Genomic DNA, 24,439 nt, shown 5'->3' with positions numbered 1-24,439 from the left:
TCGCCCGGGGTGGGGCGGAGGCGCGCGTGTGCGCGGTCACGCGTGTGGCACGGAACACGCGTGTGCGTCCACGTGAGTCAGGCGGGCAGCGCGCGCCCGATCCGGGGAAGCGGGTGCGTGCGCGCACCCAACCCCCCCCGCAACCCACGCGTGTCCCCCGGCCGCCTGCCCCACCCCAGCCCCCCAGAACCGCCACATCACAGCGCCCACCCGGGCGGGTTTCTCTCTTTATTAAAATCCATCGGGCAGGGGCGGTGGGGAGGGGAGTACCGGGCCCCGGGGGCGAGGGCCAGCCGCCCTGGGGCGGGGGCCACGGCACAGCAAGGCACGGCCCCGCGGCACCGCCGTCATGTGAGGGCTGTTTGCACCGTCTCGGGCCAGGCCGCGGCGGGAGACTCTGCCCCGGCCCCAACAGCAACCAAAGTTCATCTGGAAAAGAAACCACCGGCACAACGCGCGTTCCCAGCCGGGGGGCCGGTGCACGGCGGCGGGATGCAGCTCGCCGAGAGCCGGGCACGGCCGCGGTGCATCGGGTGAGGCGGTCCTGTGCCCACTGCGGCCATGGCCCCGCTGGCGTGGGCCGCCATCCATGGCGGGGGGTCCCACCGCTGTGCTACCCAGCCCCAAGGGGACTCGTGGGGTCACGGAGCTGCCCAGCAGCCCCAGCACAGCCCTTTCCCCCCGCGGTTTGTGGCCGTGTGTCGGGCACAGGGGCCCTCACCGGCTGCAGTCACGCCGGGGCGCGGGTGGGAGGTGTGTGGCGTAGCAGTGGGTGCAGACACGCACGGGTTTTGGCTGGCCGTAGTGCGGCAGTGCTGCGGTGTGCGGCGAGCAGCGGGCACAGAAGATCTGCCAGGAGAGGGCCAGAACAGGGCTGAGTGGAGCCGGGCCCCCAGGGGTCCCCACAGACCCCGCTCCGGCCCCCTCCTACCTTCCCGCAGCTGCGGCAGTGGTGCCTGCGGCGCAGCAGGGTGAAGGGCGAGCTGCAGGCAGAGCACTGGCTGCACGTGCTGTCCGGCACCCACTCGGGCAGGCGGCGGGCACCTGCTGGCCAAAACACATTGGTAAAAGCCCCCCACCCCAGCCCCCATCATGGCCACGGCCCCAGGATCGGTCCCAGCCCATTGCTCCTGGGTGTCCTGGGGCTGCTGCACTGAGCCAGCCCCAAGCAGGACACAGCAACTGTCCCTGTGTGCCTGGGGGCTGCCCAGGGCAGCTGGACACCCCCCCCAGGCAGGATGGGGGCAGGATCAGCCCCAGCCTTGCCCCCTGCCCCAGAGCCATGGCACCCCAGCAGCCCCTTACCTGCCCTCCAGAGTCCAGCAGCCTCCGCAGGGCTGGAGCACAGGGGGCAGTCAGCCACACGGGGAGCATCTGTCACACATGGGTCACCGTTCTCTTCCTCTGCGGGAACAAGGGCTGTGGTGGTCCAGCCAGAGCAGGCCACGTAGTCCCCATGCCCGGTGCTGTGGCCTTGTGTCACCAGTGCCGGGCGATGGGCAGGGCAGAGGGGCCATCCCTCATGTCCCTGGGGGTACTCACGGCTGGCACTCGGCTCCTCCGAGGGCTCTGCCTGTGAGGTGACGATCTTGAAGACTGTTTTCAAGATGCTCCGCAGGTCGCTGGCAAAGTTGGTCTGGAGCTGATCAGCCACGCCTGCACCAGGAAAAAGGGGGGTCAGGGTGCTGGGGGATGGTCAGGGTGCTAAGGGGGGGTGGCAAGGGGGTCACTTACCCGAGATGCAGACGAAGAGGGTGTGCAACATGTCCTTGGTGCTGCTGTAGTGAGAGCGCAGCTCTGAGCAGTGGGCACCCGTGGCATTGAGCTCTGTCCCTGGGCTGCTCCCGGGGGGCTGGGGGCTGCACAGAGGGGAGGTGACGGTTACCCCTGGGGTGGCACAGAAAGTCCCCATCCCAGTGGGCAGGGATCTGCCATCTCATCCCTGCTCCCTCCCCACCATATACCCCCACCGCCAATCGGTGCCTGGGTCGTCCACTGAGCCGGGGGGTCCTAGCAGCGTCGTGCAGGTGTGGGGGGGTTGGGGGCTGCAGGGGACCTCCAGGAGACCCCAGGGAGCAGTGGGGTCTGCTCTGGGCACAGCTGCCCCCCACGCTGGGGTGGTGGTTGGACCGCCGTGATCCTCTGGTTCAGCTGTGCACAGGCTCCTCTCCAGCAGGCAGAGCTCCTCCACCGACAGCACCCGCAGCAGGTCCCTGCAGCAAGGGGAGGGCACCAGCCCCACGTCACGGCCCCGCTGCTGCCCTACGGCCCCACCCATGGGTGCCCATTGCCCCTTGCTGCATACCTGATCTTCTTCAGAAGGTTGTAAAAGGGGCTGAAGACCCGGGACATCTGCTCAGGGCTCTGCTCCAGGCTGAGGGGACCGTCAGGGTAGATGAGGAGGCCACTGCGAGAGGACAGAGCCCAGCTCATGTCAGAGGATTGCCCGGGACCCCAACTCCTCAGGAGGAGAAGGGGGTGCTACAGGGCAGGGAACACCCAGCTGCCCCTGGTCACCCCCTTCTCCAGGAGGCTGCACCCACCTGATAATGGCCAGGCGAGGGATGGTGAACATGAGCAGCGGTTCGTAGCCATCAATCATCTCCTGAGTCAGGTAGCCCAGGCGCAGAGCTCTGCGGGGGGACACAAACCCTTACAGTGGGGCAGAGCCCCAGGATGCTGCCCTATCCCCGGGGCTGGGGTCCCTGCCACCCCACCCCTGGCAGGCGGCGTCCCTCACCTCTCCACCGTCTCACAGAAGAGCACGATGATCTCCTGCTGCCTGTAGATTTCCTCAGGTGACTTCACTGCCACTAGTGAGGACACATAGCTGGAGAGATGGGGGAATTGTGAGGCTCCTCTGGCCCTGGCACAGCCCCCCCCAACCCCACCCCCCAGCACCCTAATCCTGGCCCCCACCTCAGCTCGAACTCCGCGAAGAGCTGGTCGAACTGGACGAGTGCAGCCTGGACGGGCTCAGGGTAGGAGCCAGGCTGGCTCAGGCTCTGCTCCCGCAGCACCGTCCGCACCAGCTCCAGGCTGCACAGCAGCTTCCTGGCCTGGGGCCGCAGCTGGGCCCTGTCCGCCTCCTCCACCTCCAGGAAGGTCCCGGCCAAGAGACACTGCTGGGACCCGAGACCATCAGGAGCCAGCACCTGGCGCAGCAGGGGTGCACCCCAGGGCTAGCCCATGATGGGCTGCACCATCCTGGGTGGTGCCCATCGCCTCTCCCAGCCTGGAGAAGCTGGACCCCATCACCCACCCCGGGACAGCACCCCCAGGCTCACCTCGGCAGCAAACAGCATGTGGTTGCCCAAGTTGTCCACCAAGAGCTCCTCAGGGAACTTCACCAGGTAGTCACGGCTGTGTCGCTGTGTGGGGATGCACTCCTCCATGATCTGCTCCAGCACGGCCAGCAGGTGAGCCTGGGGAGGGCAGGGATGTCACCCGTGGCCACCTGGAGAGACCAGGGTCACACCGGGGCCCGGGCAGCCCCCTCACCTGGCTGAGGTGGAGCTGGTTAAGGAGCACCAGGTACTGCTGCGGGTCCAGCTCAGCATCCAGCCCGTTGATCTCGGCCACCACCTGCGTCACCCTCTCGTCAGCAAAGAAGAACTGGGAGAGCAGGCGGGGGTCGGAGCGCTGTGGGGAGAGCAGAGGGGTGATGGTGGGAGCGCCCCGCGGCTCCGGGTGCTGGGACAGGGGGACCCCAAGGCTCCTCTGCCCGCAGCCCGGCAGGGTGGGCGCTGCTGGGGTTTGCTCCCCGGTGGCCGGGCCCTGTGGGGCAGCCCCACTCACTCGGGCAGGTGCGTGGGACCCCCCCAGCGGCTCCGGCTCGGCCGAGCTGTGCCGGGGGCGGGCGGGGAGGCAGGCGGCCCCCGGCCGAGCCCTCCCGGGGAGCGCCGCCGTCCCCACCCACCCGTGCCTCAGTTTCCCCAGGGGCAGAGCAGGATGAACAAGCTCGGCCGCCTCCCGGCGGCGTGGGCACGGATCCCTGCGCGGCTGTAAACACCGGCTCAGGTGAAAGGTCCGCGGGGAGCCGGCAGCCCGCAGGTCCGCCCCGCCCCGCGCCCCCAGACGGCCGGTGGCCGGGGGGGAGGGGGAATCTCCTCGCCCCGGGAGCGGGCGGCGCCGGGACGGGCTCCGAGCGGTCCGGTCCTGCCCGCTGCCGCCCGCGCCCCCGCCGCGCCCCCAGCCGCGGGGCCGGGCACCGCCTCGCGTTCCGCCCCGGGGACCCCCGCCGACCCCCGCGCCCGGTGCCGGCGGAGCCCCCGGGCAGCCCCGACGGGGCGCGGCGCGGTCCCCCTCGCTCACCTTGGGCCGGCGCAGCCAGCGGCGGAGCGCGGCGGGCAGCATGGCGCGACCCACGGCTCTGCCGCCGCCCGGCTCCCCGCGCCCGCCGCTCGCCGACGGGGCGGGCCGGCACCGCGCACCGCCCGGGGGCGGACCGGGGCGGTGTCCGCCCAGCCCCGGCACCGGGACGACCCGGTGGACCGGCCTCCGCTCCGCCCCGCTCGGCCCGCGGCGGGACCCGGGGCTCTCCCGCTGCCGGGCGGCGGGAGGCGGCAGCCGCTCGACGGGCCGGTTCCCTCTGCGGAGCGGGTCCACCGGGGGCGGGCAGAGTGTCTCTGCCGGCCGCCCCGGTCCCCCCTCCCGGTGCCGCGTCCCGCTCTCGGTTCCTGGCTCCAGTTCCCGGCTGCACTCGCCGGGTTCCCGGTTCTCCCCTCCCAGTTCCCTGGCCCTCCCCTCCCGGCTCCCTGGCTCTTCCCTCCCGGTTCCCCTCCCCCCGCAGCGCCCGAGGCCCAACCTTCCAGGAACGGGGACCCCCCCAGAGGCCCAGCCCTGCCAGCCCCCTTGGCCTGAGCATCCCTGCGCTGGTGGGGGGGGACACCGAGGGGGGGCACCGGCAGGCACCCGCCTGCTCTCTGCTGACAGGTGCAGGGTGTGGAGCGCAGAGTGGGGTGCTGCAGCTGGAGGGGGGCAAAAAAGCCCCTTGGTGGGAGCAGGAGGGGCCAAGTGGCCAAGGAGGAGTCCCCAGAGGTGCTCCGGCCACTGGGCACAGCAAACCACCCCGGCCGTGCCAAGGAGGTGGCTGCCTCTGTGCCCGGCCAGGCCTGGCACCGCTGGCCACAGGATGTGGGCGCTGATAATTCAGGTGGCTGGAAGCCTAATGGGGTGGATTCACAGGTAAAAAATCCACCCAGGATGATTAAATAAACACGGCGGCACCACCTTGGCTTGAGGAAGTCCCTGAGTCATGACGGCCCCGCAGCGCCTGGGCTGAGCCAGCCGGGTGCTGGTGTGGGGCTGGCCCTGGCGCTGGCTGGGGCTCCTCGTGTCCCCACAGGGCCCTGGCGCTGGTTTCAGCCGGGCAGCGTGTCCTGTGCCCCATGGCTGGGGGTCCCTGTGCGCAGTGAGCCAGAGCCCTGCCTGTCCCACAGCTGCCTGCAGTGCTGCCGCAGCATTTTTTGGGATGCAGTGGGCTTTCCTTGGCAGCCAAGTGTTCCATGTGTCCCTGTGTCACCAGCACTGCGCTCTGCTCCACTGCAGGAGGGTAGCTCCGGTGACATGAGGTGCAGTATGGAGAAGGCCTGGCGTCGTGCAGACCAGTGCCGTGGTGGGGGGTTTAGGGTGACATGTGGCACCAAGGCTGGCAGGGAGCAGAGGGGCTGAGCCAGCCCCCAGCTCTTTTAGGGGAGCACCCTTGGGGTAACCTAGACCTGAGGGACCTGGTGTGCTGGGACTGCACAGCGGGGCAGCAGACCCCCGTGGGCAGCCTGGGGTCAGGCAGCAGTGGGAAAGGCAGCGGCTGGGCTGCGCTGCACGGGGGCCGTGGGGAGCCCCGCGCTGGGACCTGGGCACAGGGTGCAGCACGCAGGGTTTGTCCTGCCTGGGCAGGGTTGTACAGCTCCAAGAATGCTGTGGTGCTGAGCCCAGTGCTGCACGGCCAGGAGGCACCCAAGGTACTGGGAGAGCACGGCACCACGGGGATGGGGTGCAGAGGGGCTGGAGGCTCGCACAAGCACCGTCTCCCACCAGTGGGAAGGCTGGGGCAGTGGGCAACGAGCGTGCTGCTCATCCACACTGCACCGGGGGTATCCGTGTGTCAGGAATGGAGTCCAGGGGAGCTGCAACCCGTGCGTGGGCCCAGAGCTGTGTATCTGGTGTCACGCTGTGCTGCAGATGCTGTGGTGCTGAGCATGATGCTGCGCAGCCGGGATGCACCCGGGGTACCAGGGGAGCTCTGTTAAGTCAGGATGGGCGACTGGAACCCACACGTGCCTTGCGGGGCACCGCACCACCGGGAAGGCCGGGGCAGCACAGGCAGCGTGCTGCTCATCCTCGGTGGGGCTGGCGGGGTGCGGGGAGCCGGTGTCGGGGGCCCGGACGCCCCGAAGGCAGCGGCGCTTTTTAGGACCCGGGGGAGCGGGAAGCGGGGAGGAGCCGCGGGTCGCGACGGCGCCACCACCGTGCCGCCAGGTGGCGCTGCGGCGCGGCGCTGCCCTCTCACAAAATGGCGGCGGCGGCTTCACCTCGCCGGGCCTTTCCTCCCTCCCTCCTTCCCCCCGGGCAGGGGCCGGACGGGCCGTGCCGCCATATTGGCTGTTGTCCTGGCTGCGGCGGGCGGCGGGCCGCGTTCGCCATGACTCGCAGGCGGAACAAGGCGGCGGCAGCAACAACGACGGCGGCGGCGGGTGGCGCCTCCGGGCCTCGCCGTGAGAGGGTGGGGGGTTCCGACGCTGGTCCTCCCCCTCCTCCGCCGCCGCCACCGGAACCGCCCGCCCCGTCTGAGGTGGTGGCGGCGGGCAGCAGCGGGGAGCCGGGCAGAGCCACCGCTCAGGTACCGCGTTAGGCCCTGCGGCGGGGAAGGGGCTGGCCCGGAGGGGATCTCGGTCGGTGCGGGGATGGGGCAGCGACCGGCGCCCCCCCCTTCCCGTCCCCTCCCCGGCCCCGGAGCATCCCTGAGGCGCCCCGCCCTTGGGGCTCTGGCGTCCCCCATCTCCTTCCTCCCGGCTTTGGAGGGTCCACTGCGCCTTCGGGGGTGCTGGGGGGACGCGCTGGGGCGAGCGGGGAAGGGGGGTGAAGCCCAAGCCCCTCTCCGGGGGCGCCGGCTGCCTGGGGCCGGGGGCGCCGCTCCCGGTACCGGGGGCGGGCGTGGGGCCGGGGTGGGCGCGCGGGCAGCGCCTGACCTTGGCTCTGCCGGGCTGGGTGGCGCAGCCGGCTGGTGGCCTTGGACTGCGGGTGCGCTGAGCTGCGGAGCGCCTTTGGGACGCCTCTGGCAGGTGGCCGGGATGTCGGGGACTCCCACTGGTGTGTGGCATCCTGGGGGCCCATCTCTCGCCGCGGTCAGGGCAGGCAGATCTCTGCCTTTCCAGAGCGGAGTGAATCGGCCGGCGAGCCTGTCCCCCGCCGTCACATGCTGCTGCCCCTGGCATGACCAGCCGCGCACAGCGGCGTGAGAGCAAAGGGCTGTCCCAGCCCCAGGGCCCGTGCATCCCTTACCCCGTCCGTGCGTGCAGGGAAGCCTGGCAGGTCTGTCCAGGAGACCCGTGTGCGCTTTGGGGGGCAGAGCCCCGGGCTGCGGGGCAGACACGCATGCTGTGGTGTGCTTCAGGGGGTGTTTCCGCAGCTCCTTCTTGCGGGATGGTCCCGGCCTGCCATGGGGCGATGGCAGGTGGCTCCAGCATCTGCTGACAGGCTGCGGGCCGGCTCCCGCACCTCTTGCTGCCTGACATCCCTCTGCGCCTGGCTGCTGCTGCCTGCTCCGGGTCATGGGCAGGGAGCCCGGGGGTGGCCCCAGGTCTGGATGTGCTGAGCAGGCTGGGGAGGGCCATCGTCTCACCCGCTGTGTGCGGCAGTGTCCCTGTCTGCCCCTGCCGAGACGTGCGGTGGCCTGGAAGCCCCCTCCTCCCTGTGGCTGGCTGGGCGGGTGGGCAGGGGAGGTGTGCCCCCCCCCCCTCCCCCCGCTCTCCTTGGCCTCTGACCTTTGCTTCACCTTGAGCCTGGGAGACGCCATCTGTTTCGCAGCAGCAGTTCAATGTGCGCTTCATTGTCGCGGAGCCCCGCTGCGGCGGCAGACAATGGGGGCCCCCTCACCCGCGCCACGCTGGGCTCGTCACGGCTGTCAGGCTTCCATCGAGCCTGTGGGCTGCAGCCCGGCTCCAGCCACAGCACCGGGTGCGAAGCCCCGACCTGGCTGCCCCGTGCAGGGAGAGTGCGAAGCAGTGCCGGGGGCTGCACCCCACCCCAGCGCATCTGCGCTGCCGGCTGCACAGAACAAAGAGGCGGGTGGGAGGGCCTGGGGCTCTCGGGTAATGCAGTGGGGGGTCTGAGATGGGCGAGGAGGGAGGGTTGTGGCTGTGAGACCCTGTTTTGTATCCCTGTGTGGCGATTTCTATGGGTCTTTCTTTGCCCTGTGGGTCCCCTTGGTCCTGCTGTACCAGAGGTGATAGTGGGAGCCGCTGGTGGCTTCCCAGCCTTGCTTGGTGGTGAGACTGGCTCTTCAGCACAGTGTGATCTTCCCAAGGGTGCAAAATGCTCTGGCACATGGCAGGCCGGCAGCAGCTGGGCAGCCCGAGGCTGCTCTCCTCCAGTGTGAGAAGGTGCAGTCCCACATATAGCCTACAAGAAATTCTCCGGTTTGGTGTCGGCGTGCTGAGGTCTTGTTTGCTGTCTCATCTGCCCCACACCTGCTCCAGCCTGGGGCCCTGCCATGTGGTGGATCACACCTGGGGTGACTCATGGTCTGTGTGTCCTTCTGCAGGTGCTGCCCACCGCCAACCAGTCAGTGCAGACGTGCTGCCTGCTCTGTCACCGGGAGCGCAAGGACTGGGGAGGGCCGTCCCACAATGGGCTGGTTTCCCCGGGCGAGAGACTGCCACCGGACTTCGTGCCAACGCTTGTGCAGAACCTCCTGGGAGAGATGCCACTGTGGATCTGCCAGAGTTGCCGGAAGAGCGTGGAGGAGGAAGAGCGGCGGGCAGTGCAGGAGCAGGCCCTGGCGGTAAGCGGTTATGGAGCTGAGGTTGGAAAGGTTGGGGCTGTAGCTCCTGGGACGGCAGTGCTGACCACCCTATGGCACTGGCTGGGGGTACGGGGCTCCTCCTCACTCAGAGCTGAGCACCTTAGACATCCCAGCTCCCTACTCCCTGCAGCCACGCTGCCCTCCCGAGGGCCACTGATGGCTCCTCAGGGAGAGACCACGGCGGAGCAGAGTACAGCACCATGGAGGCTTGTCTGGCAGTTTGTGTTGGGTTGAGCTGCCTGCTTGGTGAGGCCAGCAGCGCCACTGCTGCTCTGCCAGCCCCGCTCCACTATGTGTTGTGCTGTATCCCCTCAAGCCCCGAGGCTGCTCCCTGCCGTTAGGCAGGTCTCTCTGGAGTGGCAGCGTATGCCAGGGCAAGTGCCTGCCCGTGCATGGAGCTCAGGGGAAGAGGAGCCCCCTTCTGCTTGGCTTTCTTTAACTGTGGCCTGGTTTGAGCGGGACCAGAGCAGGCGTGTGCCCCTTGGCACGGTCTGGCCATGCTGGCAGGGGCCCTGGGAGCCGGGCTGTGTTGCTGTTTGGCAGATGGGCTGTTTGCCACCCCTGAGACAGTAACGGGAGCAGATCCCATGTGCTGAGCCCCTGCCTCAGGGCAGTGGAGGGGGTCTTGATGGCAATGTCATGGGGCTGAGGGCCTCCCCTCCCAGCCCACTGCTGCTTCACTCTGTGTTTTCCTTGCCAGGTCTCGTTATCCCACACATCCTGCAAGTCGCAGTCTTGTGGGGGTGGCTCCCACTCCTCTTCCTCCTCCTCGTCCTCTTCTTCCTCCTTGTGCCACGGAAACTCAGGGGACTGGGACCCCAGCTCTTTCTTGTCTGCTCACAAGCTCTCGGGCCTCTGGAACTCGCAGCACACCAATGGGGCCGTGCAGGGTAGCCCCCTCGGGGCCCCCCCTGCTGCACTAGGTGAGTTGAAGCCAGCTGTGGGGTTGAGCAGAGCTTTCTGCCCAGTCCTTGGTTTAGGTGGTTTCCTTGTGGGCACCCAGCTGGTGGCCAGGGGTAGGCAGGCTGGGCCTCTGAATGCCAGTGCTAGCAGGACGCCTGGGTCCCTTTGCAGAGGCAGAGGGTGCTGGGAGCTGGCCCTAGCTCTGCTTTTCTTCCAGGTGACAAGCACCCTGGCCTCTCTCTCTCTCCGGAGTGCACCAGCCAGGCGTCTGCCATGGCGCCAGGGCTCAAGGCCTGTCCCTACAGCCACGCGGCCTCTCCCACCTCCAGCAGCACCGCCCCGGGCTCGCCTCTGCCTACCTCACTCGACTTCTGCAAGACGCTGCCAAAGCAGTTCAAAAGCATGTGCCGGAGGGCCACCCCGCCAGGTGGGTGCCCAGGGGCAGGGCCAGCCTTATCCTCCCAGCCCTTGCAGCCCCTGCTGTGGCAGCACCTTTCCCCTTGCTCTGCTCACCATGGGGCAGGGCTGAATCCTGTGGGGGAGATGAGGTACCAACCTTGCGAGCAAGGATGGCTTCTAGCCTAAGTGCCCTGCTGCCAGGGGGAGGCAGGGTTTGTCCCATGGAGAATTGGCCTGCGCAGAGGTGCTGGGTGGCTTTGAGCATGGCCCTGGCCCGCGCGGGACAGCTGGTGTCTGACTGTCTCTTATCTTGCTCCTCTGCAGGTGAGGCCTTCCACTCCTCAGAGCATCATCAGCACTCCGACCTCACTGCTCCTCCCAACAGTCCCACCGGCCTCCCCTCCCAGCCACCAGCGCTGATCCCTTCCAAGCAGACGCCTGCCCATCCGGGGCCTTTTGGCTCCCCACCCCACGTCCCACTGGGCACCTCCCCACAGGCTACACTCTTCCCTGCACCCAGCACACAGGCAGCAGCCCTGAAGCCGGTGTCTGAGTCACCTCCCGCTGGCACGGTCTCGCACAGCCCAGGGTCGTGTAAGAGCCCTCACCTGCCCCCTGCCAACGTGCCACTGCTGAAGATGCCGCCTCCGCTGTCGGGCTGCACTCATCCCTGCAATGGGCACTGCAGTACTTCACTCATCCCTCCTCCCACCTCCCACCAGCTGCCCAGTACGAACAGGTGAGTAGAGGAGCCCTGCCTGCTTCCAGCCTCTCCTTGCTGGGCAATGTGCCCTTTCTCCCACCCCTGCCCGTGGATGCTCTTTTCCCTGTGGAGGGACCGGCTGCCCTGGCGTGGTGGTGCGGAGAGCAGCTGTCTTTGTGGGCCAGTTCCACTGCTGCAGACCCCTGGTCTCTGAGGGTTGAGCTCTTTCTCTCCCCACGTGTCTTCTCCCTGCGGTTGTCCTTTAGTACTGTGGTGCAGAAGAGACTGTGCTTGCTCCTCCTCCAGCTAAAAGACCCAAAGGAACCGCCCGGTCAACCTGCTGTTGGCCAACAGGACCTTTGTCAGTGAGACCCGTCGGGCAGCTGTGGCACTGAGCAAAGGTCCTCGAGAAGATGAAGCCTGTGGACTTGTTCTGCTCGCCTGTTCCCCTGGCCCTCTCTGGGCTGCCTGTGCCCTGGAAGAGAGCACGCTGTGTCGCGGGCGCTGGTTCCTCTCCGCTGATTAGCGCTCCCTGCGGAGGGCCAGCCAGGTCCCGAGCTGGAGCTCGAGGAGTGGTGCTGAGGGCCGTGCCCTGGCCTCCCTGTCTCTGAGCTGGGTAGTCTGTGCCTGTGGGAGCCGGGCCTGCCTGCACATGGGGATGTCTGGCAGCTGCATGCAGTTCCAGCGTTTCTCACCTGTGCTACCTGCCGCCCCCAGTGAGTACCGCTCCCTGCCCTGGAATCAGCTTGTGGCCTGGCAGAGGGACACTGCTTTCTGGAGCTCTAGTGTGCCAGCCTCCTGCCTGCCAAAGGCCCTGGGGGGCGAGGAGCTACAGATGTCTTCTGCCATGGGCTCCTCTGGCATCTCTCCCGGAGGAGGAAGATGCAGGGAAGGGGGTTTGACTGCCCTGCAAATCCTTCTGCTCGGGCACAGGCTGCCCTGGGAGGGGTGTTCCTGCACAGGTAGTGTGGGAGTTTTTGAGGCCCCCTGGCTCCCGCTCACCTCTCGCCCTTCTCCCCTTCTCCTCAGGGACCCCTCTTGCAAAGGGCACAAATTCCCAAACGGTACCAGCTGCCACCCGCCACAGCCATGCGAGGCAGATGAGGGGCTCGGGGAGGATGAAGACAGCAGCTCGGAGCGCAGTTCCTGCACCTCCTCCTCCACCAACCAGAAAGACGGGAAGTTCTGCGACTGCTGCTACTGTGAGTTCTTCGGCCACAACGCGGTGAGTGAGGGGCTGGTCTGCAGGCACCCCCGGTCCTTGCACTCCGCTCTGCGGTGAGATATTACACAGCTCGCGTGCTGAGAGCGCGGAGGTGGGCAGGTCTGGCCGTGGCTGTTCCCTGCTGGCATTGTGCATCTCCCCCTCCCTTCGTTTCCATCCTGCCTCATCGGCCTGCTGGTCCCCTTGCTCCTGACTTGCAGCCACCTGCCCAGCCCTGGGGCTTGGTGCAGCCAGCCAAACCCTGTGGCTTTGCGGTGGAAAAAAGTTCAGTGGGGGCTGTGCCGACTTGTCTCGCTGAGACCTCGGGGAGGGGAGCAGCTGGGGAGGTCGGTGGGGGACTGGTGGGGGAGCCAGGGCTGTGCTGGCTTCGCGTGCCTGTCTGACTGACAGCGCTCGCCTTCCGCAGCCCCCGGCCGCTCCCACGAGCCGCAACTATGCTGAGATCCGGGAGAAGCTGCGTTCACGCCTCACCAAGAGGAAAGAGGAGCTGCCGCAGAAACTAGGGCACAACAGTAGCTCGGGAGAGCCTGCTGTGGACCACCGCAATGTGGATGAGCTATTGGACTACATCAACAGCACAGAGCCCAAGCCCTTGAACAGTGCCAAGGCAGCCAAGCGGGCACGGCACAAGCAGAAGAAGAAGGTGAGGCTGTGCAGAGGGTCAGGGCGAGATTGTGTCCCTTGCAGGGCTTTGCCTTCTCTCCCTCACATTCATTTGGTTTCTTGAACTCTGTATCCTTTGCCCTTTCCCCGAGGCGACGGTGGTGCCCAGCTCTGTGCAGGGCTTCTCCTGCCTCTGTTCCTGCAGAGGGTGGCCCAGCCCTCCTGGGTGCTTTGGTCTGTGCTGTCCGAACTGCTCCATGCCACATCTCTGATAAACGCCATGCATCTGTGGCTAGGAAAGGCAGTGCTGCAATGGTGCCTCATGCCCAGAGCAGTGCCTGCTGTGCAGCGTGGTAGCTGTTGCAGTGCCCACACGGGACATGTCACAGTTTGGGGGCTGTGGAAGACGTGGGGTGGCTGCGCGGAACGCTGGCCCTTGGGTTTGCTGTCTGACAAAGCTGGTGCGTGGCTAGTCCTGCGCCTGGGGCTCAGCAGCCCAGGCCACCCGCTCCTCATGGCACCTGTGTTGCAGGAGAAGGAGAAAGCCCAGCTGGAGGCAGAGGCCCAGAAGCGGGCAGAGCGTGCTCCTGCAGCCAGCCAGGCCAGGGAGCTGGCTGAGGAGAAGCTGCTGGAGTGGCCAGAGCTGGAGCTGGAGCGGGTGAACAGCTTCCTCAGCAGCCGGCTGCAGGAGATCAAGAACACCATCAAGGACTCTATCCGGGCCAGCTTCAGTGTCTATGACCTCAATCTGGATGTCAATGACTTCCCCAAGAAGGCAGCTGTCCTAGAGCAGAAGAACCTGCTCTCCAACCTCAATGGCTCCTCTGACCTGCAGGATATAGACCTGGCCCTGGCCCCACTCAGCCTGGGCCCCGCCAAGAGCCATGCGCTGCTGCGGGGCGAGCTGAACCCCCGATGGGGTGAGGGGCCCGGGGAGCCGCCGCTGGCCCCGGCGGGCGAGAACGGCGTGGTGAAGCGCCTCAGCGCTGTGCCCAGCCTCTCCCGCATGATCTGGGTGCAGTCCAAGGCTGCGGACTCTGCCGTGGACAGCAGCGGGCTGAGCCTGGAGCCCAAGGAGGGACAGCAGCCCAAGGGGCTGGAGCCCCTGGAGATGGTGCCCGTGGGGAGCCGGCAGCGGAAGAACAAGCGGCAGAGCGGGCAGACGAAGAAAGGGGAGGGCGCTGCCATTGCGCATGGCGGCCAGGCCCGGCTGGAGAGCCCTGGTGCGAAGGGGCAGGTGCTGGGAGCCAAGCACCCTTCCAAGGCTGGCGCCCTGGAGCCACAGCGGGTGGGCGACTGCATCGAGCCGGGGGAGAACGGCAAGGGGCAGCCCTGGGGCTGTGGCAGCAGCAGGCAGGAGAAGGAGAGAAGCGGCGAGTGGAAAGGCCGGAGGGGAGAGGGGAAAGCAGAGCTGCCGGAGCTGGCGCAGCAGCAGCTGCCTGCCCTGGCTGCAGGGGACCGGCAACTGCCTGCCCCTGCTGCCCTGGGGGGCTCCCCCCAGCCCAAGGGCAAGAGCAGGAAGAGCCGAAACAAGGTGGAGAAATCCAATACCTCAATCGGTGAGTGCTGGGAGCACTGCTCAGTGCCACCATCTTGGCAGTGGCCCCTTCCCCACCTGCCCTGCCAGCCGCCAGCCCCCTGCCCATCCTCTGCCGGTCCAGCGGTGCTGACTCTCTGCTCCTCTGCTTTGCCAGATGACGTGTTCCTGCCCAAGGACCTGGACGGGGCAGAGATGGACGAGACTGACAGAGAAGTGGAGTATTTCAAGAGGTGAGGGGGCAGTCCTGGAGGGGGGCAAACACTGCCGGGGGGCTGGGGGTGCTGGCAGAGGGGCTGGTGGCTGACAGCTGACGGGGCTGTGCTCTCCCTGCCAGGTTCTGCCTGGACTCGGCCAAGCAGACGCGGCAGAAGGTGGCGGTGAACTGGACCAACTTCACCCTGAAGAAAACCACTTCCAGCGCGGCCCAGTGAGGGGTGGCTGCCGCCCCCCACCCACGGCCGCTCGCCTCTCCTCACTGTGCCCCCCCCGCCCCGCCGGCCCCCGCCTCGCCTCGGTGGGGTCCCCTCCTCCGCGGGGGGGGTCCCCGGTGCTCTCCTGCCCCGCGGGGACCCCCGGGGTCCCCCCCATCCTCCTCCTGCCCCCCCCCGCGGGGTGACCCCGGCCGTCCCACCCCCCTCTCCGCGGGCGCCCGACTTCCCGTGCCGCGGGGAAGGACCGTGCTGGACCCAATAAAGAACTTTTTAATTTTTTATTTTATTTAAACCCCGCTGCCTGCTGCTTTCTGCCGCGCGCGGGGAGCCCGGGGCGGCGCTCCCGCCACGGCCCGCTAGGGGCGCGCTCCGCCGCGTTGCTGGGCAACGGCGCCCGGCCTCGGAGACGTCACTTCCGGCGCGCGGGATTCTCTTCCGGGGCGGCGCGGCTGTTGCGTGGAGACGGCGCCATGGAGCCCGGGGCTGAGCGGAAGGTAGGGCCGGGCCCGGCCGAGCCGGTACCGGGAGCCCCGGCGGAGCTGGTACCGTCCCGGGCCCGCCTCATCTCGCGTCTCCCCACAGAGGCAGCGGGAGGAGGCGGCGGAGACGTCCGACCTGTCCGGGGAGGAGGATGAAGACTACGTGCCCTACGTGCCCGTCAAGCAGCGCAAGCAGCAGATGGTAACGGGGCCCGGCGTTGCACGGGGAGGGCTCCGAGCGTCCCTTCCGACACGGGGCCTCTCACTCCGCCTCGACCTGCTTTCTTCCAGCTGCAGAAGCTGCTGCAGATGCGGCGGAAGGTGGTGTCAGAGGAGGAGCAGCGGGACAGCGGGAGCGAGCAGCGGGGTGATGAGGATGACATCCCCTTGGGGCCCCAGTCCAATATTAGCCTCTTGGACCAGCACCAGCACCTCAAAGAGAAGGCGGAAGGTGGGGGAGCGGCTGGCGGTAGAGTTGGGTGGCTTTGAGGTGGCAATGAAACCTCCTCACTCTTTCCCTGACTCTTCCTCCAGCTCGGAAGGAGTCAGCCAAGGAGAAGCAGCTGAAGGAGGAAGAGAAGATCCTGGAGAGTGTGGCAGAGGGCCGAGGTAAGTGGCAGGACCGCTGTGTCTCAGAGCTGTCAGGGCAGCAGTAGGGGTATCATTGGCCTTGCAACATGCAGGGATGTTCATACCCAGGGATGGGACAGGAGGTCACAAGGGGATCCCTCGGCTGGCATCTGACTGCCTGGTTTAGCTAAGACTTTGCTGTGGCAGGCCCTAGGGCATGGTAGACTGCAGCACTTGGTATTGCTGTACCCCGAGGGTCTGTCAGGGATACTGCTTTCCCTCCTCTGTCTTGGACATGATCTCCCAAACTGTTTGCCCTAGTAGTTCTGTGCTGAGGTTAAGTACATCGGGAGATGGAGAGTTTGCACTGACCTCGTCGGTTTTGTTCTTGCAGCTTTGATGTCAGTGAAGGAGATGGCAAAGGGCATCACCTACGATGATCCAATTAAAACTAGGTACGTTTCATGGTACAGAGGTGGTCTTCCTGAAAACATCACTTCTCCATGGCTGAAGGGAACTAGGGGCCATACTTGTAAGAGGAGCATTGCTCTGTGGCCACTGGTTTGTCATTTACTCCACTTTCTGTTGTTGTAACCACTGTATGTAAGGTCGGAGGCTGTTGAGTCACCTTGGATATGAGTCACCTTGGATATTGTTTTATATACAGTAAGGTTTGCTAGAGTAATGTTAAAGATCCGCCTCAAGTCTTCTAGTTTAAGTCTTGGAGGTAACTAAACTAGAGAAAGAGACAGACATACATATGTAAGCATACAGAGCCAGAGTTGCTCAGGGCAGTGTCAGAGAGATGATAGAGATGTGTCCAAAAGGTTTTGGCATGTTCCATCCTCCATCCATAGACTGTTCTCAGCTGTTAGCTTGGGACTTACTGAGACTGGAGAAATATTTAATGCATGGATCTGGCTTGAATCTGCTCCTGTGCTCACACTATGAAGCCCTTTGGGGTTATCTGTTTTCCCTGGTGGGATACTGGACCCCAGCAGGGAGTTCCTCTGGGTCTCTGTGGTGCTTGCTGGTTCTGGAGCCCCAGCCTCATTCTGCACCATGACCTTCCTCTGTTGCCTTTGCAGCTGGAGAGCACCTCGTTACATCCTGGGCATGTCGGAGGCACGGCATGATCGTGTGCGCAAGAAGTACCACATCCTGGTGGAGGGGGAAGGCATCCCGCCTCCCATCAAGAGCTTCAAGGAGATGAAGTTCCCAGCAGGTGGGCCAGGAGAGGAGCTTGGCAGGGCGGCAGGCAGTGTTCTTCTGGGAAATGCGTGTCAGCGAGTGAAGCTGTTGAATCTTTAACGCTTAGTGGGCTCACAGCTTAAATTTCTAACAGTGACTGTATCTCTTAGTTGTTGGCCTGAGGGGTGTTTGTCACTGGTGGAAGAACTGTGGCTGGGACATGAGTAGGAGGGAAAGAGGGGGAAGACTTCAGGTCACGAATGCGTGTGTGCCTTTTTCTCCTCACAGCTATCCTGAGGGGTCTGAAGAAAAAAGGAATCCAGCAGCCAACACCCATACAGATCCAAGGCATCCCCACAATGTGAGTGCTCTGTCCCCATCCCAGAGTGGGAAGCAGTTGCTCCCGACAGCCCACCCAGCAGTGTGAACCAGGCGCTCTTCCCTGGTGACAGATGCACCACATCACCTTGCTCATCCCTGGAGGTTTGAGCCGTTCTGTGATGCTCCTCCTCACCATTGGCCCCATTTCTCTGCCAGCCTCTCTGGAAGGGACATGATTGGCATTGCATTCACTGGCTCTGGGAAGACCTTGGTGTTCACCCTTCCGGTGATCATGTTCTGCCTGGAGCAAGAGAAGAGGCTGCCGTTTTCCAAGCGAGAGGGACCCTATGGACTCATCATCTGTCCCTCGGTGAGTGTTGGGGGAGTGGTGACCCACAGGAGGAAGCTTTGATTGATATGTAGTGGCAATCCCAGATCCTCCCTACACGGAGGTGTGGGAATGAGTGAGTTTTGTCTCTCTAGCGGGAGCTGGCCCGGCAGACCCACGGCATCATTGAATACTACTGCCGCCTGCTGCAGGAGGACGGCCTGCCCCCGCTGCGCTGCGCTCTCTGCATCGGGGGCATGTCTGTTAAGGAGCAGATGGAGACAATCAAACAGTAAGACCTTTGGGGAGGGTGGGGGTGGGGATGTATGTGGGACTGGAGCTGGGCTCTGTTTTCTGGTAGGATGGCACCCTGGCTAGATGGCTTTAGGAAAGTGTGGGGATGAAGGCGATGTGCCAAGTGGGTGTGACTTTTCCTATGTGTCCTGCATGGGTGTGCCTGACAGTGGCCTTCTCTTGGCCCACAGTGGTGTACACATGATGGTGGCAACCCCTGGCCGCTTGATGGACCTGCTGCAGAAGAAGATGGTGAGCCTGGACATCTGCCGTTACTTGGCCTTGGATGAGGCTGACAGGATGATTGATATGGGCTTTGAGGGGGACATCCGTACCATCTTTTCCTACTTCAAGGTACTGAACTGGCACAGTATGAGCACGCTGAAGCTCAATTGCTGCACCTAGCTGGTTGAGTGAGTGCTAAATCCTTGCTTGCACTGTGTTTCCTGTGCAGGGCCAGCGGCAAACCCTTCTCTTCAGTGCCACAATGCCTAAGAAGATCCAGAACTTTGCCAAGAGTGCCCTGGTGAAGCCCATCACCATTAATGTTGGACGAGCAGGTGCTGCCAGCCTGGATGTTGTGCAGGTGAAGTAGTTGGGTGCTCCCCCATGCCTGTGTGGGAGGTCAGCACCATTCACTTGATGCCTCCCCCTGCTAGGAGGCTGGCCCTCCTTCCCAACAGGTTAAGGGATACCAAGCAAGGGCAGTTCCTCCACTGCCTGATCCCTCCCTGTACTTGCTCCTAGGAGGTGGAGTATGTGAAAGAGGAGGCCAAAATGGTGTACCTCCTCGAGTGCCTGCAGAAGACCCCGCCACCTGTGAGTAATGCACTCTGGCAGCATGGCTGGGGGCAGCGTGGGCATGTCACAGCCCCGGGGCATGGGTGGAGCTGGCAGTGGGGACGGGGCTGTGATGCCCCAAGGCTCTGCCATCCGTGGGGTAGGCCTGTGAGCTGTGAGTCGTGCTCCACGGATGAGCGGGTCCTGGGCTCAGAGCTGTTGCGTGTTCTGCTCAGCAAGAGGGAATGGGTTTCCCAGGGTTTGTGCTGGTGCCAGCAGTGCCAGCCCACAGAAAGGCGGCTCTTCCATGATGTCTGTGCTGCCGCAGGTGCTGATCTTTGCAGAGAAGAAGGCGGATGTTGATGCGATCCATGAGTACCTGCTGCTCAAGGGTGTGGAGGCTGTGGCCATCCATGGAGGGAAAGGTCAGTGAGGGTGTTGGGGAGGCCTAGGCTGCGATGTGGCCCTGCCTGACCCCACTCCTGCCAGGGTTGTGTGTAGCCACAGAAGGTCCCAGCCTGCAGCAATTTGTGATGGTATGAGGAGGGGCTGAGTCAGTGTCGGGAGCAAATGCCATGTTGTATGTACCAGGCATAAACACAGTGGAGGTCCCTATGGGACCTAGAGGTCCCTCTGGCCCTTTATTTGGGGAAGGGCTGCATAGATGCTTTTTGCTGGGGGAGCCTCGGCTGAGCAATGCTTGGCTCCGAGGCCATAGGGCTTGCTGCAGTGAGTAGGACTGGAAGCTCTGTCCTTGATCTTCTCTGCTGGGCCTTTGCAGATCAGGAGGAACGGACAAAAGCCATCGAGGCTTTCCGGGATGGGAAGAAGGATGTCTTGGTTGCCACCGATGTCGCTTCTAAGGGCCTGGACTTCCCAGCCATCCAGCATGTCATCAACTATGACATGCCAGAGGAGATTGAGAACTATGGTAGGGACTGGGTCCTGGGGGGACCAACATGGGCATGGAGGGGTGGGAGGCCTGTGAGGCTCTGTGTTTGTGCTTCTCTGCAGTGGCTGGGGGCAGGATGGTCTGTCACGTTGCATTCCCCCAGGCCTGATCTTGTCTTTTTCTCCACAGTTCACCGTATCGGGCGTACAGGCCGCTCAGGCAACACTGGCATTGCCACCACCTTCATCAACAAGGCCTGTGGTGAGAAACAGTTGTGGGGCTGGGGGCTGCCGATGGAGGAGGCAGCTGGGTGATGGAGCTGCCTCTGCCTCAGCAAGGGGGCTGTTCCTGAGCAAGCAGGGACAAGTTCTGATGGCCTGTGGGGGACAGGTGGTGGTGTGAGTGCTCCCCGCCCCTGTTTGGGCTGTGTCTGATCCCTCTCTGCCCCTAGATGAGTCGGTGCTGATGGACCTGAAGGCCCTGCTGCTGGAGGCAAAGCAGAAGGTGCCGCCGGTGCTCCAGGTGCTGCACTGTGGGGACGAGACCATGCTGGACATTGGAGGTGAGAGACCATGGGCTGGCACAGGGACCTCCCTCAGGACTGCTGAGGCCAGAACCCCCAGCCCCTGGGGCAGTTCCTGCCTGCCGCGGGGCTGGTGCTGCCCGCCCGTGAGGGCGGCTCGGTGCTGCAGCAGCAGAGGAGATGCTGTTGTAGCCCCTCTGCTTCTGGGGGGGCTGGGGGGGTAGCACTTCCCTGGTGTGGCACAGCTCCCCTTGACCTCATCCCTCCTGTTGCAGGCGAGCGGGGCTGTGCCTTCTGTGGCGGCCTGGGCCATCGTATCACCGACTGCCCCAAGCTGGAGGCGATGCAGACCAAGCAAGTCAGCAACATCGGCCGCAAGGACTACCTGGCCCACAGCTCTATGGACTTCTAGCTTGGGGAGTGGGCTGCCCAGCGCTCCCCCTGCACAGGCCCGAGTTCCCTTTCTGACGGGGCAGTGCCTTTCCCAAGCCCGGGGGCCTGTCCTGCACTGCTGTGGCCCCTTTTCCAGGCATTTGACCAGCAGGGCTGTTGCCAGCTCAGCCTGATGAAGCTTCTGCCCCGGGAGGAAATGTGTGGAGCTGTGCCGCAACAGCCTTTAATGTCAGCGGTGTGTTGGGCAAGCGGCAAGCAGGTAGCAGTGCCTGAGGGGAGGAAGAAGCCTGAGGTGGGGCAACTGGCCTGTGGCCAGCTGCCTGCTGCTCCTGCCACCCCCCTGCAGTGGTGGTGCCAGGGGCTTACATCACTCCTCTCCCAAGCCCCTCAATTCCTCCAGAACTGTTTGCGTTACCTGGTTTTGTGTATCCTCAGCTGCTGGCTCTTCCTGTGTCCCCCAAACACGCTCCGATGCAGCCGGGGCGAGGTGGAGTGTGCTGTGCTCCTGTCGGGCGGTCCCCTAGGTGCTTCCTGTGCTCCGCCTGCGTGCGTTCTGCCCCACTGCCCTTGTGTGAGGGGGAGGGTGGATGGACAGACACCTCCCGTGGCCCAGCCTCTGCCCCTCATCCCACACACTAAAAAGGGGAAGTCGTTGAGAGAAGGAAGTCTGCCCCATGCAATTGCTTCGGCTGCAGCAGTCACATTTTCTCCGCTGCTGCTAGCCTGAGTCCCCCATCCTTGTGCTGGCTGTCAGGGGGGCACTGGGCTCATGGAGAGACCCGTGAAGGATGGGATCCTCTATGTGCAGCACTGCAAATTTGGAAAGGTAAAGGGTGGATTTGGGGCTGGGTACAGGGTTTGCCCTGATCTGTCTTGATGCCTGGGGCTGGGCCCACAGCAGCCTGCTGAGGGGGGACTGGAGCCAGACCCCTCGGAGCTGCCCGGAGGGGGGCCCTGGGCTCTGCAGTCCCAAAAACGGGGCTCTCCCCGTGGCCGAGGGGACTCATCCATGCAGGCACCTGCTCAGGCTCACCCCTGTGCGCAGGGTCCCTCTTCTCGCTTGGTCACCATGTGATTCACAATGAGGCAATAAACGTGTTGATGAGGTGCAGCTCTAGCATATGTGTGGGAGAGGGGCACTGGGGCCGCGTGTGGGATGTGTCTCTGGGCCCAGTCTCCATCAGCCTGGCCCTGTGGGGTCAGCGCCATCTGTGGGGCACCCCTCGTGCCTTGGCCTGCTGCCTTGAGCCCTCGGGGTGGGCACTGAGTGCTGCAGCCCTCTGGGCATGGTATGGGCGACAAGGTGGGAGTCCCTGCAGAGTTGAGCCAGCACCAGCGAGCTGTGGGATGGGTATTGGGGAAGCGGGTCCGGCTGGCACGCTGGCCATGCCTTAGTGGCATCCCCTCTACGACAGTGGGGCAGCCGTGGCCACGCAGGGGGCTGCAATCAGCCCCAACCTCCCCGCTGAGGGAGAGCCAGGTCCTGGAAGCCAGACGGGCAGGCCCCGCGTGCATAGCACCAGTGCCCTGCTGCGTAGGAGGCGGGCAGGCTGGCGGTGGTGTGTATTTTGGGTGCTTGGCTGAATCTGGTTTCTGCAGGGTGGAGGCTCTCTGCGCCTCTGAGGTGTGTGGGGGCACGCGCCCCCTCTATCCCATGACAGGCTGGGAAGGTGTTGGTGCTGCAGAGCCTCCCTTGGGAGGAAGCGGGCGGCTAGCTGCAGGCTCTGGCTGTGCTTGACAGATGTGAGGCTGCCAGCAGAAGCCTCAGCAGCTCAAAATGGCTTTAATTTGCATCAGGGTCTGTCCTGAGAACAGCTCGAGAGCTCAGCTGCAGCGGCGGCAGGCTGGCACTTGCAGCAGGGAACAAAGAGCAGGACCTGGTGCTCGGCGAGCTGGGAGTGAGCATGACTCACGCAGAGAGCCACGCAGAGCTCGCTCAGGGCAAGGCCCCCCCTCAACTCAGCTTTGGGACTACTCCATCCCACAGCTCTGGGGGTCCATGCTGGCCCCAGCTCTCTGTGCCCTTCCGTAGCACCCGGTGGGTGCAGGTTGGGACCCCCTTGTGCCCCCCCGCTGCCCCATACAGCTCTTCCTGAGCACTGCTGGCCCATGCACATGTAGACATGGAGGGCAGCGCTGTCGGGACACAGCAGGCATCTCTTTGCTGACCTTTTTTCTCCTGTCTGTGCCCTTCCCATGCCCCAGAGGTCCTGGAGGAAGATGCGAGCCCAGCTCTTCGCCGCCAGCCCCTCTGGAGTGGCCCGCATGGAGAATTTTGACGTGCGGGATGATGGCATGACGTTGGAGAAGACCTTGCAGCGGAGCACCCGCCGGGTGATCCGTCTCTCGGACTGTGTGTCTGTGGGCCCAGCGGGCATAGAGAGCTGCCCCAAAGCCACCGCTGCCTTCTACCTCACCACGACAGAAAAGAACTACGTGCTGGCAGCTGAGCAGCGGGACGAGTGGATCACCCAGCTGTGCCAGCTGGCCTTCCAGGTACTGTGCTGCTCCTGCCCCAGGTGAGCCGGCGGGCTCCAGGGCGCATGGGCAGGTAGGGGAGCTCATGCTCCCCTGCGCCGGGGACCACACTCACATCCCTCTGTTTCAGGGTACAAAGGACATGGTGCAGAGTGCTGCCAGGACCCAGCCTAGCCCTGCTGTCCCCATGGAGGAGAATTCCCTATACTCTTCCTGGCAAGACCGTACGTGGAGGGACAGTGGATAGGGCTGGGGTGGGCTCCAGCTCAGTGCTGCAGTGCTGACCCCCGCTTTGCTCTGCTCCTGTAGTGACTGAATTCCTGGTGCTGGTGGTGCAGACGGATGCAGCTGCCCGCTGCGGCTTGCACGGGCACTACCTGCTCTCGGCCCTTCCGCAGAGCCTGACGCTGAAGGACCCGCAGTCCCGCCAGCCCCTGCTCACCTGGCCCTACCCCTTCCTCCGCAAGTTTGGCCAGGATCAGGTGGGTGCCCCCCTCCCTCCTTGGGGCTGCTCACTGCCCAGGGCTGGTGCCAGCATCTCACCCTGCCCTCTGGTCTCGCAGATGGTGTTCTCCTTTGAGGCCGGCCGCCGCAGTGACTCTGGCGAGGGCACCTTCACCTTCAGCACCCCACGGGCCCCAGAGCTCTGTCGGGCTGTGACCGCCGCCATTGCCTGCCAGCAGCAGGGCAAGGACACTCCAGACCCCCAGCTCTCTGCACAGGGTCTTGAGCCCCAGCCCTGGGGCGCTAAGGCTGAGGAGCCCCAGCCCAGCCCACCCCTGGGGGGTGCAGAACCTGCGTCCCACCCCCCTGCCAGCCTCCTCTGCTTCCCCTCACCAGAGCCAGAGGGCACGGGCCCCATCATCTATGCCTCCATCGCCCGGAGCCAGCAGCCCCTCTTTGTGCTGGGGCAGCCAGGCGCCAGCGAGCCCTGGGCCGCGGGGAAGCCACCCCCTGAGCATCTCTATGAGAACATCTTCACGGCGGAGCTGGGTCCAGCCAGGGAGGAGGAGGAGGAGGAGGAGGAGGAGGAAGGGCAAGGGCGGTGGGAGCTGGAATGCCGCCAAGCCCCCGAGGGCCACAGCAGTGAGGCAGGCCCCCTCTACGACAACCGGGCTGCCCTGGCTCAGCTCCCCCGGGGCAGCCCCCAGCCTCCGGAGCAGCGCTGGGGCCGTGGAGGGCAGGAGGCACTGCCAGGGCCCCGTGGGCACAAGCCCCAGCGCAATCTCCGGGCCAAGCTCGTGCGGCTGCTCAGCCGGGAGACGTCCGGCCCGCGGGACTGGGCCTGAGCCGGGGCTGAGCGCCCTTCGGTGATGCGGTGCCGTGAATAAACAGCCTGGGCCGGACTCGGCTCTGCCGGT

At 65.0% G+C, this 24,439-nt stretch overlaps 4 protein-coding genes across 7 annotated transcripts; 3 read left to right on the top strand and 1 right to left on the bottom strand.

Moving 5' to 3' along the window:
* Positions 1-127: 127 nt before the first annotated feature.
* Positions 128-5,144, bottom strand: LOC308068274 (lateral signaling target protein 2 homolog). 3 transcript variants are annotated; one of them, XM_080398577.1, is made up of 11 exons: positions 3,502-5,143; positions 3,288-3,425; positions 2,920-3,155; positions 2,741-2,830; positions 2,544-2,633; positions 2,306-2,407; positions 1,965-2,213; positions 1,735-1,859; positions 1,306-1,656; positions 932-1,044; positions 128-849 (listed from the first exon to the last, which is right to left on the bottom strand). In XM_080398577.1, the coding sequence occupies exons 1-11, from the start codon at positions 4,354-4,356 to the stop codon at positions 718-720; spliced, it is 2,481 nt and encodes an 826-aa protein (XP_080254703.1). In that variant the 5' UTR covers positions 4,357-5,143; the 3' UTR covers positions 128-717. The 3 variants fall into 3 exon arrangements, 2 of the variants coding, with proteins under 2 accessions (XP_080254703.1, XP_080254702.1); XR_013929921.1 differs by having other exon boundaries at positions 817-849; positions 932-1,404; positions 1,543-1,656; positions 3,502-5,144; XM_080398576.1 differs by having other exon boundaries at positions 128-1,047; positions 2,920-3,122; positions 3,502-5,144.
* A 3-nt stretch (positions 5,145-5,147) lies between these two features.
* FAM193B (family with sequence similarity 193 member B) lies at positions 5,148-15,115 on the top strand. Its single transcript, XM_080398575.1, has 10 exons — positions 5,148-6,841; positions 8,765-9,004; positions 9,726-9,948; positions 10,146-10,355; positions 10,652-11,066; positions 12,060-12,255; positions 12,662-12,898; positions 13,391-14,417; positions 14,553-14,628; positions 14,733-15,115. The coding sequence occupies exons 1-10, from the start codon at positions 6,515-6,517 to the stop codon at positions 14,827-14,829; spliced, it is 3,048 nt and encodes a 1,015-aa protein (XP_080254701.1). The 5' UTR covers positions 5,148-6,514; the 3' UTR covers positions 14,830-15,115.
* A 37-nt stretch (positions 15,116-15,152) lies between these two features.
* DDX41 (DEAD-box helicase 41) lies at positions 15,153-20,619 on the top strand (the record flags this gene model as incomplete). Its single annotated transcript, XM_080398584.1, has 17 exons — positions 15,153-15,323; positions 15,412-15,510; positions 15,600-15,759; positions 15,843-15,917; positions 16,273-16,333; positions 16,967-17,103; positions 17,358-17,430; positions 17,607-17,760; positions 17,874-18,010; positions 18,204-18,366; positions 18,467-18,598; positions 18,760-18,831; positions 19,121-19,217; positions 19,574-19,723; positions 19,874-19,945; positions 20,136-20,246; positions 20,483-20,619. Exons 1-17 carry the CDS (start codon positions 15,300-15,302, stop codon positions 20,617-20,619), a joined length of 1,854 nt encoding a protein of 617 aa, XP_080254710.1. The 5' UTR covers positions 15,153-15,299.
* Positions 20,620-20,738: 119 nt separating this feature from the next.
* On the top strand, positions 20,739-24,424 carry DOK3 (docking protein 3). 2 transcript variants are annotated; one of them, XM_080398589.1, is made up of 5 exons: positions 20,739-20,859; positions 22,806-23,096; positions 23,209-23,302; positions 23,388-23,560; positions 23,642-24,424. In XM_080398589.1, exons 1-5 carry the CDS (start codon positions 20,773-20,775, stop codon positions 24,365-24,367), a joined length of 1,371 nt encoding a protein of 456 aa, XP_080254715.1. In that variant the 5' UTR covers positions 20,739-20,772; the 3' UTR covers positions 24,368-24,424. The 2 variants fall into 2 exon arrangements, with proteins under 2 accessions (XP_080254715.1, XP_080254716.1); XM_080398590.1 differs by lacking the exon at positions 20,739-20,859 and adding an exon at positions 21,285-21,426.
* The last annotated feature ends 15 nt before the right edge of the window (positions 24,425-24,439 follow it).

This window comes from Falco punctatus (genome assembly GCF_963210335.1).
Source record: "Falco punctatus genome assembly, chromosome: 8".
NCBI classification, from domain to species: Eukaryota; Metazoa; Chordata; class Aves; order Falconiformes; family Falconidae; genus Falco; species Falco punctatus.
This window is presented reverse-complemented; position numbering and strand designations above follow the sequence as displayed.